The 15105-nt window shown below is 36.8% G+C and overlaps 1 protein-coding gene across 5 annotated transcripts in view; it reads left to right on the top strand.

The window, feature by feature from the left end:
- Positions 1 to 15087, top strand: part of col18a1b (collagen type XVIII alpha 1 chain b) — a 147885-nt gene extending 132798 nt beyond the window's left edge. For 3 of the 5 annotated variants that reach the window (XM_088607369.1, XM_088607366.1, XM_088607368.1), the window contains 15 exons: positions 1110 to 1163; positions 1589 to 1663; positions 2113 to 2178; positions 2972 to 3002; positions 4267 to 4320; positions 5592 to 5626; positions 6024 to 6155; positions 7599 to 7752; positions 7935 to 7999; positions 8439 to 8567; positions 8768 to 8800; positions 9626 to 9949; positions 10509 to 10706; positions 12629 to 12744; positions 13563 to 15087. In XM_088607369.1, the coding sequence (XP_088463495.1) occupies positions 1110 to 1163; positions 1589 to 1663; positions 2113 to 2178; positions 2972 to 3002; positions 4267 to 4320; positions 5592 to 5626; positions 6024 to 6155; positions 7599 to 7752; positions 7935 to 7999; positions 8439 to 8567; positions 8768 to 8800; positions 9626 to 9949; positions 10509 to 10706; positions 12629 to 12744; positions 13563 to 13776 (1680 nt within the window). In that variant the 3' untranslated portion in view covers positions 13777 to 15087. The remainder of the gene's footprint in view (positions 1 to 1109; positions 1164 to 1588; positions 1664 to 2112; positions 2179 to 2971; positions 3003 to 4266; positions 4321 to 5591; positions 5627 to 6023; positions 6156 to 7598; positions 7753 to 7934; positions 8000 to 8438; positions 8568 to 8767; positions 8801 to 9625; positions 9950 to 10508; positions 10707 to 12628; positions 12745 to 13562) is intronic. The other 2 variants (XM_088607367.1, XM_088607370.1) reach the window with 1 other exon arrangement.
- Positions 15088 to 15105: the final 18 nt, after the last annotated feature.

The following is a 15105-nucleotide window of genomic DNA, read 5'->3' as shown; positions in this document are numbered from 1 at the left end:
GTCATTTCCGTCAGTTTGCCAGGTTGTTTTGACCTCAGATATTGATGGGAGCATTTATGGCTTGTTGGTTGGCACTCTGAAAGCCTTTGACTCTGCACTGTCCCTCTGACCTTGCCATCTGCCTGCTGTTCGATAGCCCAGGTTCCAGATAAAGTATGACAGGATAGGCTCACATTGGAAGGCTCAAATTTGACTGATCAGGCGTTTCAGGTCAGCAGAGGTCAGTTACATGACCATTGACTCATCAGGGTCATGATGATGACTGTGATTTTTATCAGGTAACCACAGTTAAATTGAATACAGCATTTTCAAGAAAAAACTAGTAAAGGAGTAAGAAACAGAAACTGTATAACAAAGGGCATGCAAACCAAGTCAGCATCGACAGTCTAAGTCTAAAGTGTAGAGAACAGGATATGATTAGTGCAAAACATTTGACAAGTTCAGTATGCTAGAATGTTTAATTAATGTAGGATTTTAAAACTGAGGAGCACAATTGTGTTCTCCTTTTTGAGCCACTATGAACTCAAAATTTAATCTTGAGAAAAACATGGGCTATATGAAATCAAAAGCAGAATTTGATTAAACTGGCTGCAGCTGTACCTTTAATTTGAAGCTTATATATAAAGATTTTTTGTGAAACCTGGTAAATTGTGCATTATATTAATCCAACCCCGATGTAATAAAAGCCTGGCTTAAGTTTCTGCAACAAATAAAACCAAATAGGGACAAAAATCGTTTATTCTAACCTGGATGACTGAGCTCTTACAAAACAGATTGAATCAAATTCAGATTGAATTCAGATTGAATTCTTGTGTATAAAAACTACCCCAAAACAGAAGGTCAAATAGCCAACGAATAGCACAAAATTGGTACAGTAAGAAACTAAACTTTTTGTAAAGAAACAGCACAAAAAAGTTTATTAATTCTTCTTTGTATTCTTCTCTTTTTTTATAATAGCAACCTTCCCTACACTTTAGAAAATTTTGGAAGAGTGAAATATTGTATACTCAAAGCAAGGAGAATAACCATACTATACTAAGACAGATATTCTTGAGCTTGAACTTACAATAGGTATTCATTGTATGTTGCATCTTTTGTTATCGTTTTAGGGGCCTCATGGTACTCCAGGACAGAAAGGAGAAATTGGAATGCCTGGTAGACCTGTGAGTATTGCAGTTCTTAGCAAAGCTCCTGTGCAGCACTGAGGTCCTGGTTTCAGTTCCTGGGATTTTATCTGTGTGGAGTTTGAATGTTCTCCGTGTTTATATGGGTGTCTTCTGAGTGCTCTAGTTTTCTTCCCACAGTCCAGATAAATACTGGTAGGTTAACTGGCTTTTGGGAAAATTTGCCTTGGTGTGAGTTTGTGTGAGTTGTGTCTTTGTGTGCCCTGCAATGGACTGGAATCACATCCAAGGTGTATCCTGCCTTGCTCCTGTTTCTTGGTAGGATAGGCTGTAACTCCGCTGCAATCCTATTGTTTTATTGGATAAAACAGAAAGAATGGAGGGATGGTTTACCGAGTACATGAAGAATTAACACTGCAAAAACTGGTTCTATATTTAAATACGTTCACCTGTTTTAATTTCAGGGTCGTCCTGGTGTTAATGGGTACAAAGGTGAAAAGGGTGAGCCTGCAGACCCGATTGGCAGATATGGCTATTCCGTAAGTTGTTTCAGTATGGAATTGCTTTTAGGAATGTTCACAATTGTACTTGTTTCATTGTTCAAAATATTGTATTATATTTCTTAACATCAAACACTCAGGAAACCTGTGAAAAATAAACAGACTGTCTTGCACGCTTTTTAAAAGATTTAACTCTTTGATTGAAGGGCCTCGTTTATTCAGCAAACAGATAATACAGATTATAACCTAAAAGTGCTTTTTTTTTGCTATTCTTTGAGTTTGAGGAATAGATTTTTTGGTTTGAGAAAAAGAAGATAGTATTGAGTGTAAGCGAAACAAAAATCCAACAGGAATTTTATTTCCCTGTAATATTGTAGAACAATGGTATTGTGCTTCGTTCACATCAAAATACATCAACATTTAACCGTTTAAACTGTATAAATGTAAGAGAAGTGACCAAAAGTCATAAACTAATTGCTTTATCTCAGGGTCCTCCTGGCCCTCCTGGTCCACCAGGACCCCCAGGACCACCTGTCGATGTCAGCCAGTTCTTGGTGAGTACTGCATGTGAATCTGTCTGTTGTGTACACACCTCACCTATGATATTAAATTCCTTAAAATGCCGTTTCAGTTTGTGTTCTTTGGATCACCACGGATTGTGGCTTATCATAACAGCTACTGTACGTGGCAAACACTTTTTACCCCAAAAGATCCTTCCGGCTTTATGATTCTCCTCTATTGAGGGAGGTTATAAATGGTTAAGAAAGGTGGAAAGTAATATTGCAATGGAAGCTAAACTAAATAAGATCTTTCAGTACTGCAACACCAAAAGAAACCATTAAGGATGAAGTAAAATCTTACCAAGACAGCAAATTATAACATCTAGATGAAGAAATTAGAAATTTAGAATATTTTGGTCACATAATTTTTAGAATAGGGTAAGAAGAAGAGTGAGTATATATATATTCCAGGACTTAAAGCAAAGTCACATTGGACTCGCTTAGAATAAATTGTAAAAACACAAATCAGAGGTCACAAGTGGAAACTTAAATCCACTGAGAATAGGAGGTACTTCTTTAGATAAAGCATCTGTGGAAGTATGGAACAAGCTACCCAAGAGCCAGTACCCTGCTTTCCTTCAAGAAACATCTGAATGAGCTGCATTCTTGTAAGTTGCTAAACCTACCAAATGGGCTAGATGGGCTGAAATACCTCCTCTTATTTGTAGCCATTCTTATGTTCTTATGTGAATCTTTATCAGTTCCGATGGCTTCCATTTACTAAGTGTAAAGACAAAGTGGATGATAAACCAGACAGATATTAATTAATTACTCCTTATTTTTTCAGCGATATGATGCAACTGTACGTCAACAACCAGGTAAGTTGAATTTCTTTAATGTTTTTGATATGAACTGATTTAAGAATAGGTTAAGGAGGGTCATGTTAGTCCTGTTCTATTTTCATTACCATTTGTCACATCTGGACAAGAAAAAAGCACTAGATCTTGCTTATAATTATTCCAAAATATCATTATGAAAAAAGCTTTATAAAGTCGAAACCTCAATATATTTTCAAATTCATCTGTGTCTCTAAAATTTCCTTCCTGTACAGACCATTATTGTTGGCCTTCAGTTTGCATGGTCTGTAATATCTCTCTGCATATCTCTTATGCACTCTTGCTCAGATCTTCACCTGTAGTGATTGATGGAAACCTGATTGCAAGGCACTACATTGATATACTGAGACATCACTTTTTGCTCTTCCTATGAATTCAGCAATCCAGGAGGAACAAGTGTGTCCTCATGCTGCTTGAATCATAATAGATGTCTTGTGAGATGAGAATTTGACGTTTATTCCATGAATGTCCAAACTTGTACCCCATCACAGACTGTATTTGTGGGATGACATGTGGCACCTAAGACAAGTGAATAGGTGTGTGCTTATCAAGGTTGTGTGTGAGAGTCATATGACAGAATTGGACCTGGTGCAAAGGATTGTACAAACCTGGTGCAAAGAATGCTTTTCAGATGTATAGCTTGTATTACTCCAGCAATTACCACACACACTAGACCCTGTTGATTAACCCTGTTAATTGGCCAAATTAATTTACATTTATATGTTCAATATAATGCTAGTGTTCCTTTACCGAAGGAGGTTGGCATTTTTCTTATACTTTTGTGAATTTGTTGGAGTTAAAAGTGATGTTTCTTTTGATGTTACGTACGTATGTATATGACAGTGATATCTTTTGTAAATCTTTTGTAAATCTGTTGATTTACTGTACAAAAACATTGACTGACTATATATGAAGTGGACTTTATAAGTCTTTGTAGTTCTTAATTTGACGTTATATTTGACCGGTTCAACCATTTATAGACAAATGACAATAAGGGTCTATTTTTGAAGAGAGATTAAGTACAGTAGGTGCAAACAAATTTTAGTCAGTGTTGGGGGAGTTCTAGGTACCTGAATCCCAATGGCACTGTACTAGTGTACTAGTTGGTGTTTCTGCCAAAGTTCTCGTTAATGTCAGAGAGATTAGCAAGAGGTAGTGACTGTACAGAATCTTATCCATCTTCAGGTATAAAAATACCTGAGGTTCTTAAAATTGAATGATGTTTTCTTTTCTATGATTGTCATAGAAATAAAGGGAGAGAAGGGGGATCGTGGATATCCAGGGGCACCTGGTGTACCAGGTAAAAAAACAACTTTGTTTTACTAAACCTACGGTTCATAACAGAATAAATGATGATGTGAATGTTGATGTTAATGGTAATGTCTTTTTCAGGCTTAGAAAAGAAGTTGATGAATTGCTGTTGGATTACATTTAGGATACTAAATAAATACTTAATAGTCCCAGATGTGTTAGGAATGAGGAGCTACTGGTCTTTGCATCCGTCTTTGTCTTCTTCCTACCTTTTATTCTACCTTTCAGAGTATGTTGTGTGCTGATGAGCAGTTTGACTCTTTTTAATACAGCCTTGATTTAGAATTTCAACTCGGCTTTTATTGGCTCTTTAATGTTGATAGCCTTAATATCGGACAGTGGCAAAGACAAATTTAATGCAACATTCCCTGCATCTACCTTGGTGTATATGGGTACAACTTTTAGTCCAGTTCGTGTATCCCAAAAAAACCCAAAAGAGAATAGTTTTTGCCTTTGAAAATGAGGTGTAGTCTCAATAAGAAGTTTTACATGATATTTACTACTACACAATATTAGTGATATTCTTTTCCAGATAATTTTTTTTAATTACATACCCACCCAACATGGAATTTCTAGGCATTTAAGCTGTAAATGTATTGCTGTGACTGAACTGGAAGCCCAGAACCTGTGAGAGCCATTTACAGTATATTTTGACATATAATGAATTAACATGAGAATTAGCATTAATGGGAGGAGTACTGTCTCTGTCACTACGATTACTTCAAGCCTGCAGGTTACCAGCAAGTAGCAGGAGCTGTCATTTTTTGTTTTTTGTCAAAAGTCAAGAGTACCCTATCTGATTAAACCCACCCAACACTTGTGTGTCATTCGTCTGTTGTGTGTATGGAGAGACAGGTTTGAACAGCAGCATCTGAGAACAAGAACTGAATCTGCACTCTGAATAAATCTTTACTTTGCTGCTAGGATGAGGGTTTCAGAATTGGGAATTCCTGGTTTAGGAGTCAGATTGACATTCCTAATGAAGCTGGAATGCTTTAAACAGATTTAAAGACTTTTTTAATGTCAGATTTGTAAGTTATAGTAGAGAGCTATGCAAGCTGCAAAGGAACAAGTTCACATTGATCTCACGTTATACCATGGAAAGCAAAATGAAACGTATTGTACTATGCTTCAGATGAAGAAAGCTTCACAGTATTTTTCTTTTCACGTTGCTACGTGGAATTAACCTCTACTTGTTCTTTTTTATATATTACAATTGTGGCTTCTATGAAATGACGTTATTTTATGATTTCATCTTAGGTTTCAGCTCTGACTTTGATATTTATGCGTTAAGAGTAAGTAAGCAATGTATTTTTTCCTCGTTTATCTAAATATGTATCTGTTCATATAGGGTATGAATATTAAACTGTTTGTCTCACCCTTTTTAGTGCACATTGGGTATATTTTTATTTTGATAACTGTTCTAAAAGTCTCTTATCATTTGAAATTGCCTTAAATATTTCCTAAATTTGAATCCCAACATAAATCCCAGAAATAAAGCTTATGTTGCTCGTATGACACTAGAAGTTACAAACTGTTTTACAGAAATTACTTGATGAAAATATTTGTTTTGGATTTAATATATTGTAAAGCTGTTTAAAAAAAACTTGTTTTAGGAAATATATCTGATAGGTTGGGGAAAACAGAAGGAATCTCAGGAACGCGCACTGACCTGGAGCTTTGTCTTCACAGGCGGAGATGAAAGGTGAACGAGGGGACCCTGGGCTGAAGGGAGAGAAGGGAGAACCAGCTGGAGGTTATTATGATCCCCGGTATGGTGGACTGCAGGGATCTCCAGGGCCACCAGGCAGCCCTGGACTGCCAGTAAGTGTCAAAAGAGTGGATACCATCCCATCCTTTCCTCAAGACACACTGAATCAAACTGAAGCAAACTAATTTGCTGTGATGGGCCAGATTTGATTTAAATGTTACTTCTAGGGTGCTATAAATTAACAATGTACTGGATACAACCATAAAAATAACTTTCTTTAGTTATTTTAATTGCATGTTCACTAACTGCCAACGTAGCTGAACTTGTGATGTATTAGTATTATTAACCATAATTATCTAAAACATCATAGTTGTAAATCTCTTTATTGTTGAATATATTGTTGTGGAGATATCTCATTCACTCAAAAAAACTATATACACCCACATCTCAATGGGCAATTTATATGACTTTTTGTTATCACAAAGCATATACAGTAGGTTTTCCCTGTTTGCATAAATTTTCTCTACACTGAAGATAAGAAGGCGAATCACAGTAAATCCTGTTTCCAGTGCGTCAGGAGTTTCAAAAACAAATAAAGCTTTGCCCATCGCTGTAAGTCTCAAAAGTGGTCAAAACACATTTGAATTGCCTCGAACTTAGCTGAACTTAGTTGCCTTAGAACTACTGTATATATTTGTGGGGTCCGATGAACATTCTTCAAGAAGGAAAACCTCCAGTTCTTTGAGAGGTGAAGGAAGTGGAAATCTAATCCACACTCTGTTCCAGAACTTCCAATAAAGGTTCAATGATGTTTAGCTCTGGTGATTGGGGGGGCTATGGAAGGTGTTTGACTTCATCCTGGTGTTCATGAAACCACTCTCGAATCTGTTTAGAAGTGTGTATGGGGGCATTATCATCTTGTAATATGGGAATGTCTTAAGGAAACAGAGTTTGCACCATAGGATGTAGCTGCTCACCTAAAATGGCATTATATTCCTTGGCCATAAGTCTACAATGCAGAGTAATGACTGGACCCAACGATTGACCTGTTTCAAAATCTGTCTCATGTTACTTTAAAAACTCACATATTAAAGTTGATTTTAAGACACATTTTATAGTGGAAACACATTGGTAATTAGACATTAATATGAAACATGTATACAATCCTTTTTAATTGTGATTTCCTTCAAAATATGAGTCATTTTTCATGAGGTTTTTCCATTATTTTGTCCACCCCCTGTAACTCCTGATGTGAAGGAGTTAATCCAAACACATTGAGTTACATACAGCACTAGATTCTTAATGTACTGTTGTCGATCCAGTACTCAGATCAAAATTAGTTGTAAAATTAGTTGTAAAAGCAATCACTGAAACTAGAAACAGATGAGTTGATGGAGAAAGGCATCACTAAATCAAATACTCATATGGTCGCTATGGTTTTGTGCATTATGATTGTCATCATCATTAATAGCAAGGTTCACTGACTAAGGTGAAATCATTTCTTGCACTCTAAGCTCTCAGTTAAACATTTTGTGGATATTTTCTTTTCTTATCAGGGTCCTAAGGGTGACTCTATCAGAGGCCCCCCTGGTCCGCAGGGCCCACCCGGGGCCCCAGGGATTGGTTATGATGGTCGTCCAGGATCTCCAGGTCCACCAGGCCCCCCTGGACCCCCAGGAACCCCATCACTGCCTGGGGCAGCCAGACACCGTGAGTTCTGGGAGCAGACATCTTCTAGGTGTTCTTGGAATATTATAGTTCAGTGATTTCAGAGATAGAGTTAAAGCACATTAACTTTTCTATCATCACCATCACCTTAATTATTATTAATAATAATCGGTAATAATACATAAATCCTTATTAGAAATAATTTTAACTCTTTTCTTCATCAGCTATCAGTATCCCAGGCCCTCCAGGACCTCCTGGCCCTCCTGGTTCTCCAGGATCGTCCTCTGGGGTAAGTGGAGAACATCCCATGGAAAAAAAACTTCTTCTTGATGTTAAAACAAATGTTTCAGTTGTGAAAATCAAATGCCATCAAATATAAAGGTGAAATGAAAATTCCAACAACTGGTGCTGCAATGCTATGGATCTGTTAAGTGAGAAATGATTAAAACTAAGAACATCCACGAGCATTTTAATGACTTGGAGGCATAAGAAAATATATGAAAAGAATAAATCCAGCTTGTATGAGCATTGGTAAAAGTAAGACATTTTCTAATGTGAATAAGTGGTTTAAAGCAATTCATTGATCTAAAAGATAAGTGAAAACTGATATGAGGCATGAGGAGTAGATGTAGAGAGGTCTATAAATTATTTATACATGATTGGTAAAATCTTAAAGGGATTTTATTTAAACATTTCAGTTATTCATGTTTTATGCAATTTCTGAATAGGTGACTGTTTTGAGATCATATGAAACGATGATTGGTACAGCTCGCAGGCTGTCAGAAGGCAGTCTCATCTTCATCCTCGACAAGGCAGACCTGTACATCAGAGTCAGGGATGGATTTCGCCAAGTTTTGGTAAAATATTTTTGAAGGCATATCTTCTAAAAAGACCATTTCTTTACAAGTATTTCTTGTTTTAGCACAATTATCTGGCTTGCAATGCACATTTTATTAATCGTAAAAATGTCACTTTCCCTTTTATACTATTAATGAACGAGGCTATAAAGCTATTAGAATGTGTTTTACAATTAAAAGATTTTCCTGTTTTATTTTAGCTTGGTGACTACAACCACTTCTTTTCACATGGGGTAAGTAAATTGTTTCTGCAGTTTGTCTGATGTAAAATATTCTACATTTAATTATCTTAAATTGGACATCTAAGCATCTCCAAGTCATGGTGTACTGTGTTGTTATAACTGGTACAGTAAATGGAATATAGCTATAGTGTGACTTTTGTGCAGATAACAATTTATGTTCTAATGGAACCTTAAAATGATACCTTGTATTTCATAGTTGAGTTCTATAATTTCCTCTGATTTTCATTCTTTCCTTTGGCTACTCTCCTTTAAAAACACAATACCTGATTTGGAAGTCATTACAATATACAGTATATCTCAAGTGAAAAAAAGTCATATTGTTTAAATGACTAAGAAATTGTGAATACAATTAAATGGAGTAATTGTAAGAGCTCTGTATCAGCATGCCATTACACTAATTGTAACTTTTCACATGTTTAAAAATGCTGTTTTCTTTTACTGCACATGAACTTTGTGCCCTGTACTTGGAAATTAAATATTAATACCGAATATTTTTTTAGACTACGTGATGTACTGACAAAAAACCCATAAATCCATTGCAATTTTAAAGCCTTCCCAGCTGGTGTTATTCACAAATGTTTTGAGCAGGTGTCAGCTGGATTTTTAAGAGTGCAGAGACATTGGGAATGAAAAACAAGACCTGCCTGGAATGTGTACATACCAAATAAAAATTGAAGTGGATGTTGACATCTGTTTGATCATGGTGTCAGTAAAGCACAAATCATAGAGTGATGAGCTGTGGTTTTAAACAATGTAAATCTTGTTAGGTGCTTGATTCATGTGTATGGTTACTTATGTTTCTCTTTCTTCTTTCAGCAGGACAATGAGGTGGCTGCTGTCCAGCCTCCTGTTGTCCACTGGTCCCAAGATCGTTCTGTGGACAATGGAGCTGAGCGCTTTTCCCAGGTCAACCCTCCTGTTGACATCCCTATTGTGCACCCTCCACCACGCCAACCTGACCAGACCTATATACACTTCCCCAGCCCTCCCGAGCGAGAGCCATCAAGGAGGACACCTGTTGTTCCAGAAAATAGATACCCATTACAGCCAGACACCCGGTACCCCATCTCATCTCCACATAGACCCAGCCAACCTGAGAACGCTCCTTCCAATCTCCACACCCACACCTCTGGACCTGCAGTGAGTGTCTGCTGCAGTATCATGGTTTTACAAAAGATGTGTGGAATGAAATTAATCTGTTCCTTGCTTTAATACTTATTGTGTATTTTACAGGTAATAGTGCTATCAATTATGATCATGTGTCCTATGAACAGCACTGAGGATACCCAAATTAAATAAAAGCTAGATTTTTATGGACAATTTCCATTCTTGGACAGCCATACAGTAGAGAGTAAAGAAGTTGAATGCAGACTGACTTTGCTGTCCCTGATTTATCATAGACTCAACGGAGTCAGTGTTGTAACTGGTCTAAACTGCCTTTGTGTCCTAGGCTTATTGTTTTTATTTCCTAGAATTAAAATGATTTAGGATTTTGCCTTACCTGAAAAGCCTGTGGGGCTGTGACTCAATGAATGGGGCCTTTCTGAGCGAATTCATTATTAAATGCAGAAATAGTTTCTAGATCAAATTCTCCCTCAATCAGTGGTATTGATTTGAAGCAATATGTTGAAGCCTTTTTTATATAATGGAGATGTCAGTGTTGACTCAGCTGTAGTAAGTTACTCCTTTTCTCTTCTAGCTCCATCTGATTGCCCTCAACTCTCCACAAGTTGGCAACATGCGTGGCATCCGAGGAGCAGACTTCCTGTGCTTCCAGCAGGCCCGCGCTGTGGGGCTGAGTGGCACATTCCGGGCCTTCCTCTCTTCCAAACTGCAGGATCTTTACAGCATAGTGCGGCGTGCAGACAGGAACACTCTCCCCATTGTCAACCTCAGGGTGGGAACTTCAGCCTTTCTGTGACCGTGTTCAGGTTTAAGGCACACCGTATTTGTTTGACTGAAATTTTGAAGTGCTTTGTACTTCATTGGATAAGTTCTTCCCCAAAATATTTTATCAGAATATTTTATGACTTTGAACTTGACTTTGACCTTTGCTTGAGATCCGAAACAGTATTAGTGCAGTTCAAAAGCAAACCCACAGAAAAAGGAAGCACTGATTTCTTAAATGTTAAACTGTTAAAAACAGTTTGTACTTGCAGGTCAATACTGCGAAGTTTCAAGTTTAAACAGTGCCCCATCTCTGGAGTTATCACGAGAAAAAATCCCTATAGATTACTTCCTTCTGTATTATTGGAGGAGCACATTCTGCAGGCTGTACTAGAACAGGTTTATATAAAGATTTTTCAATGTTCTGTCTGACATTGTAGCTACAGTATATATATACACACAGTGCATAGCAATCGTATTCAGATCCTTTGTATAGTGTCACATTTCGATATATTTCACATATTTCGATAAATATTTTAATCAAAACCTGAATCCACAAACATAAGGACTTCTAAATTTATGATAAGTTACAGTAAATATAAAAAACTAAAGAAAAAAATGAACTCTTATGATTGCATCAAGTATTCAGACCTGTGACCTCAATATCTTGTGGAAGTACCTTTGGCACTAATAACAATCCCAGGTCATTTTGGGTGAGTACTAACATTGCATACCAGCTAGGTGCATTTTTTGTCCATTCTTATTGACAGATTTACTTAAGCTCTCTCATGTTGCTTGGTAATCACTTATTTGCAGCTGTTTTCAAGTCTGCTCACAGAGTCTCAATTCAAGTCAGGAATGTGACTGGGCAACTCAAGAACATTCACATTCTTCTTCTTAAGTCACACCAGTGTAGCACTGGATCATTGTGCTGCTGCAAGATGGAGTTTTGTCCCAGTTTTAAGACTTAAGCAGGCTGAGTTTCTCCAGTATTTGCCTGTATTTTCTCCATCCCTTTTCCCTTCAATCGTAACAAACTTGAGGATTGTGGGAAGGGTCTGAACTGGGAAATGTGCTTGTCAGGGCTGTGCCAAAAGTAAAGCTTGGCATTTAGACCAAAAGAGTACAGTTCGGTCTCATCTGACTACAGCACCTTTTGAAATTAAAATATTTTTTGTTATGGCTTCCTTCTTCACACCATCCCAAACAGACCTGTTTTGTAAATGGTTCTGGATATTGTTGGCTGATGCATTGTTTCTTACATCTCAGCCATTGATATCTGTAGCTCAATCTGACTTTATCCTTGACTTGCTTTGAAAGTTCTTAAGTCTTCATGGTTGAATCTTTGCTTAGAATTCACAGTTTAACCAAGACCTGTGTATCATATAGACAGATATATTTAGTGTGAAATAAAAAAGAAAATAGAACAACTGTTGTGGCACACAACTAATTGTGTGGCTCATTAAGATAATTCTGTGCTCCTAAAACCCCTGAAATGATTTTAATACTTATATAATTATTTTAGTCTATTTTTTTATTTGAAAGTGTGCAAGTCGTGTACTGTATATAACCAAATAATTGTTCCTTCAGCATGTCATGACTGAAAGCTTTGAAATATGACAACTGTGCAAGGTTCTGAATACTTTTGCAAGCCAGAATCAATTGTAAGTAGAATCAGTAGAAAGCACTGTCATATTAAAATAAGAGCCCTTCCAAAAACAGATGAAAATTGTTTTGCTACTTTAATAAACCATGGTGCTGGAATTTAAAAATGTTGAATATTCTAAGATATGTAGTAAACTAGAAATCATACTGACAAACATTAATCTATTAATTCTAGTAGTAAGTTTAGAAATCTTTTGGCTCCATAATGCTCTTGCTATCCTTTTCTATCTTAATGCTTATAGCTAGTGTGGTCTTTCTCCTCTCCAGGATCAAGTGATGTTTGATAGCTGGGAGTCCTTGTTCAGTGGGTCAGATGGGCAGATGAAACCCAATGCGCCAATCTACTCCTTCGATGGCAGAGATATTCTCAGAGACAGTCATTGGTGAGTTATACTGTATCAAACCAACTTGCTGTCATTTGAGTATGCTTATGGCTATTTTTAGATGGCCATTCCCTTTTTCATTTTTGAATTTTTATTTGGAAATTTTACAGAGCAGTTGGATTTGCCTGATAACAAGAGTGATACTCCTGATTTTGTAGCATTTTTCATATTTCATACTTTTTTATTATACTGTTTAATTGAAGTTGATAAACAGTAATTTGGGGGGTGAGATCCTAATCTTGCCCCCTTCTGCTCTCCTATGTGTACAGTATATACTGTATATCTCCTGTACTTCCTCTGTGCTTTTCACACCCCTCCTGCCACCCCATCTTCAGCCTTGCGAAAGTGAGCCTTCCTGTTAGGCTGTATTCCCTAGGAAAATTATGCCACACAAACCTGTGATTGTCTCTATTTCATACTTATGAGAAACTGACCTAACTACTGAGTTGATTAATAACATTGTAGTGGGAATAGCATGGGATTGCAGAGTCCTGTTTGGGAGTAAGATGTTCCTAGCTATTTTAGACACTCTGTAATTTGGTAATAAGTACACTTTTAAAGTGGTATGTCAACATTAAAGAACCTGTTTTCTTTAACCATTTCTGGCTGTTTAGGAAGGTTGATTTCTACTTTACTGTCTGTTAAACAAGCATGTGTGCAACTTGGATAACAGAACACTTCATAGCTCACAAATTATCATTTGGGCCTTTTGGCACTAAATTCCCCATGTGTCATGCTTTCAGTGTAAATGCTTATGGACATTCTGTTAAAACCCAGAGCCCAACAGCACTGACCTCCTTTTTCTGTGTCACTTCAAGGCCCCAAAAGATGGTCTGGCATGGCTCAAACAGCAAGGGCCATCGGCTAACGGACAATTACTGTGAGACGTGGAGGACAGAGGATCGTGCGGTGACTGGCTTTGCCTCCTCGTTGGAGTCTGGGCAGCTCCTTCAGCAGAGACCCCAGAGCTGCTCCAACTCCTTCATAGTCCTGTGCATTGAGAACAGCTACATTACACAGTCCAAAAAATAAAATCACTGCTTCCCTTGCCAAGCTTTATACAGCTGGCAAAGCACAGGCTCCCACCCAGTGGGTCTGTCACACTTGCCTCACTGAGCAGTTGTCTTCTCCTCCCCTCTGTAATGCCAAAGAGATGGGTCTAATAAAAAAAAAAGTGTTCGATCTTCTTCGGGCATTGGCACATACTGTACTTCTGAGGAGAATAAACCAAGGGAGGGAAGAAAAAGCTAACTTTGTTCATGTGTAACAGTTTCAGTTTTGTATATGGAATGTTTATTATGTTGTTGCTGTTGTTGTTCCTTTTTTAAACAAAACGTTTTTATTTGGAATATTTAACCATCTGTAGCTATATATATTTTTTGTATAACACCATTTTCCTTGTTTTTTCCATGCAGTGACTATGGGACATCAAGGGTTTGAAATCCCTTCAGAGTATTTTTAGAAAGAGGAAAATATTTATTTCGAAACTGAAATATTGAAAAACAGAGAAATTGGAAATTGTTTTTCTATAATAAGGCAATGCCTAATTTTAAGACGCCTTTTAGAATATCTTTTGAACATTCTGTCATTGATGTGTGTTTTTTTACCAGAGCTTGAAAAACGAAAACAAATGTATTAGGTCATGGAAATGTTTAATAGTGAATGTGCATTAGAAGATTTGAGCAGAGACTAAGGAGAATTTGTATTATGGCTGTACTTAAAATGTCTGTATTACCCAAAAGGATTTTTGTACAAAAAATATTTTGACAAAAATGGTGTAATTATGTATTAGAGAGTAGATATGTTAAGATCTAAGTGTTAATATCTCATGTTTAAGATTTCATATGTTAATATAGTGTATGTACTTTTACAGCAAGAGTATATAGTGCATCCTAGTAGACCCTGGACCACAACTGAAATTCAAATTTTTTAATCATTCATTTGCACCTGCATCAATTATTAACATATTCAATCTTTGATAACTGAATTCTAGAAGCACATTCTGAGCTTGTCCAGAATTTGATGGAAGGGAGATCTAGCTACTGTTACAGATCTTCAAACATGCTTTTTAATTTTTGTTTTTCAACAGCATTTTTAAGCAGTTTTAACTCGGTGCTATGTTCATTTTAGCCACTGCTGTGAAGAATAAAAAAACTGTGTATTTTTGAAGACATTTTGTGTTATTCCCTTTTATTTTTTTTCTTTCCTTGACTAAGACTGACTGTTGTAGTGCTACTGATAATATACCAAGTCAGAACCAATTATAACCTGTGGACTTGTTTCGTAACCTATATGTGCTGTGCAATTTCCCTGAGGCACTGAATAAATTCATTTTGTCTTTCATTATTCTTGTTATTGTTG

The sequence above is a fragment of the Lepisosteus platostomus genome, chromosome 14 (genome assembly GCF_059453375.1).
Source record: "Lepisosteus platostomus isolate fLepPlt1 chromosome 14, fLepPlt1.hap1, whole genome shotgun sequence".
In the NCBI taxonomy this organism is placed as follows: domain Eukaryota; kingdom Metazoa; phylum Chordata; class Actinopteri; order Semionotiformes; family Lepisosteidae; genus Lepisosteus; species Lepisosteus platostomus.
The sequence above is the reverse complement of the archived record's forward strand: the minus strand, read 5'-3'. Positions and strand labels throughout refer to the sequence as shown.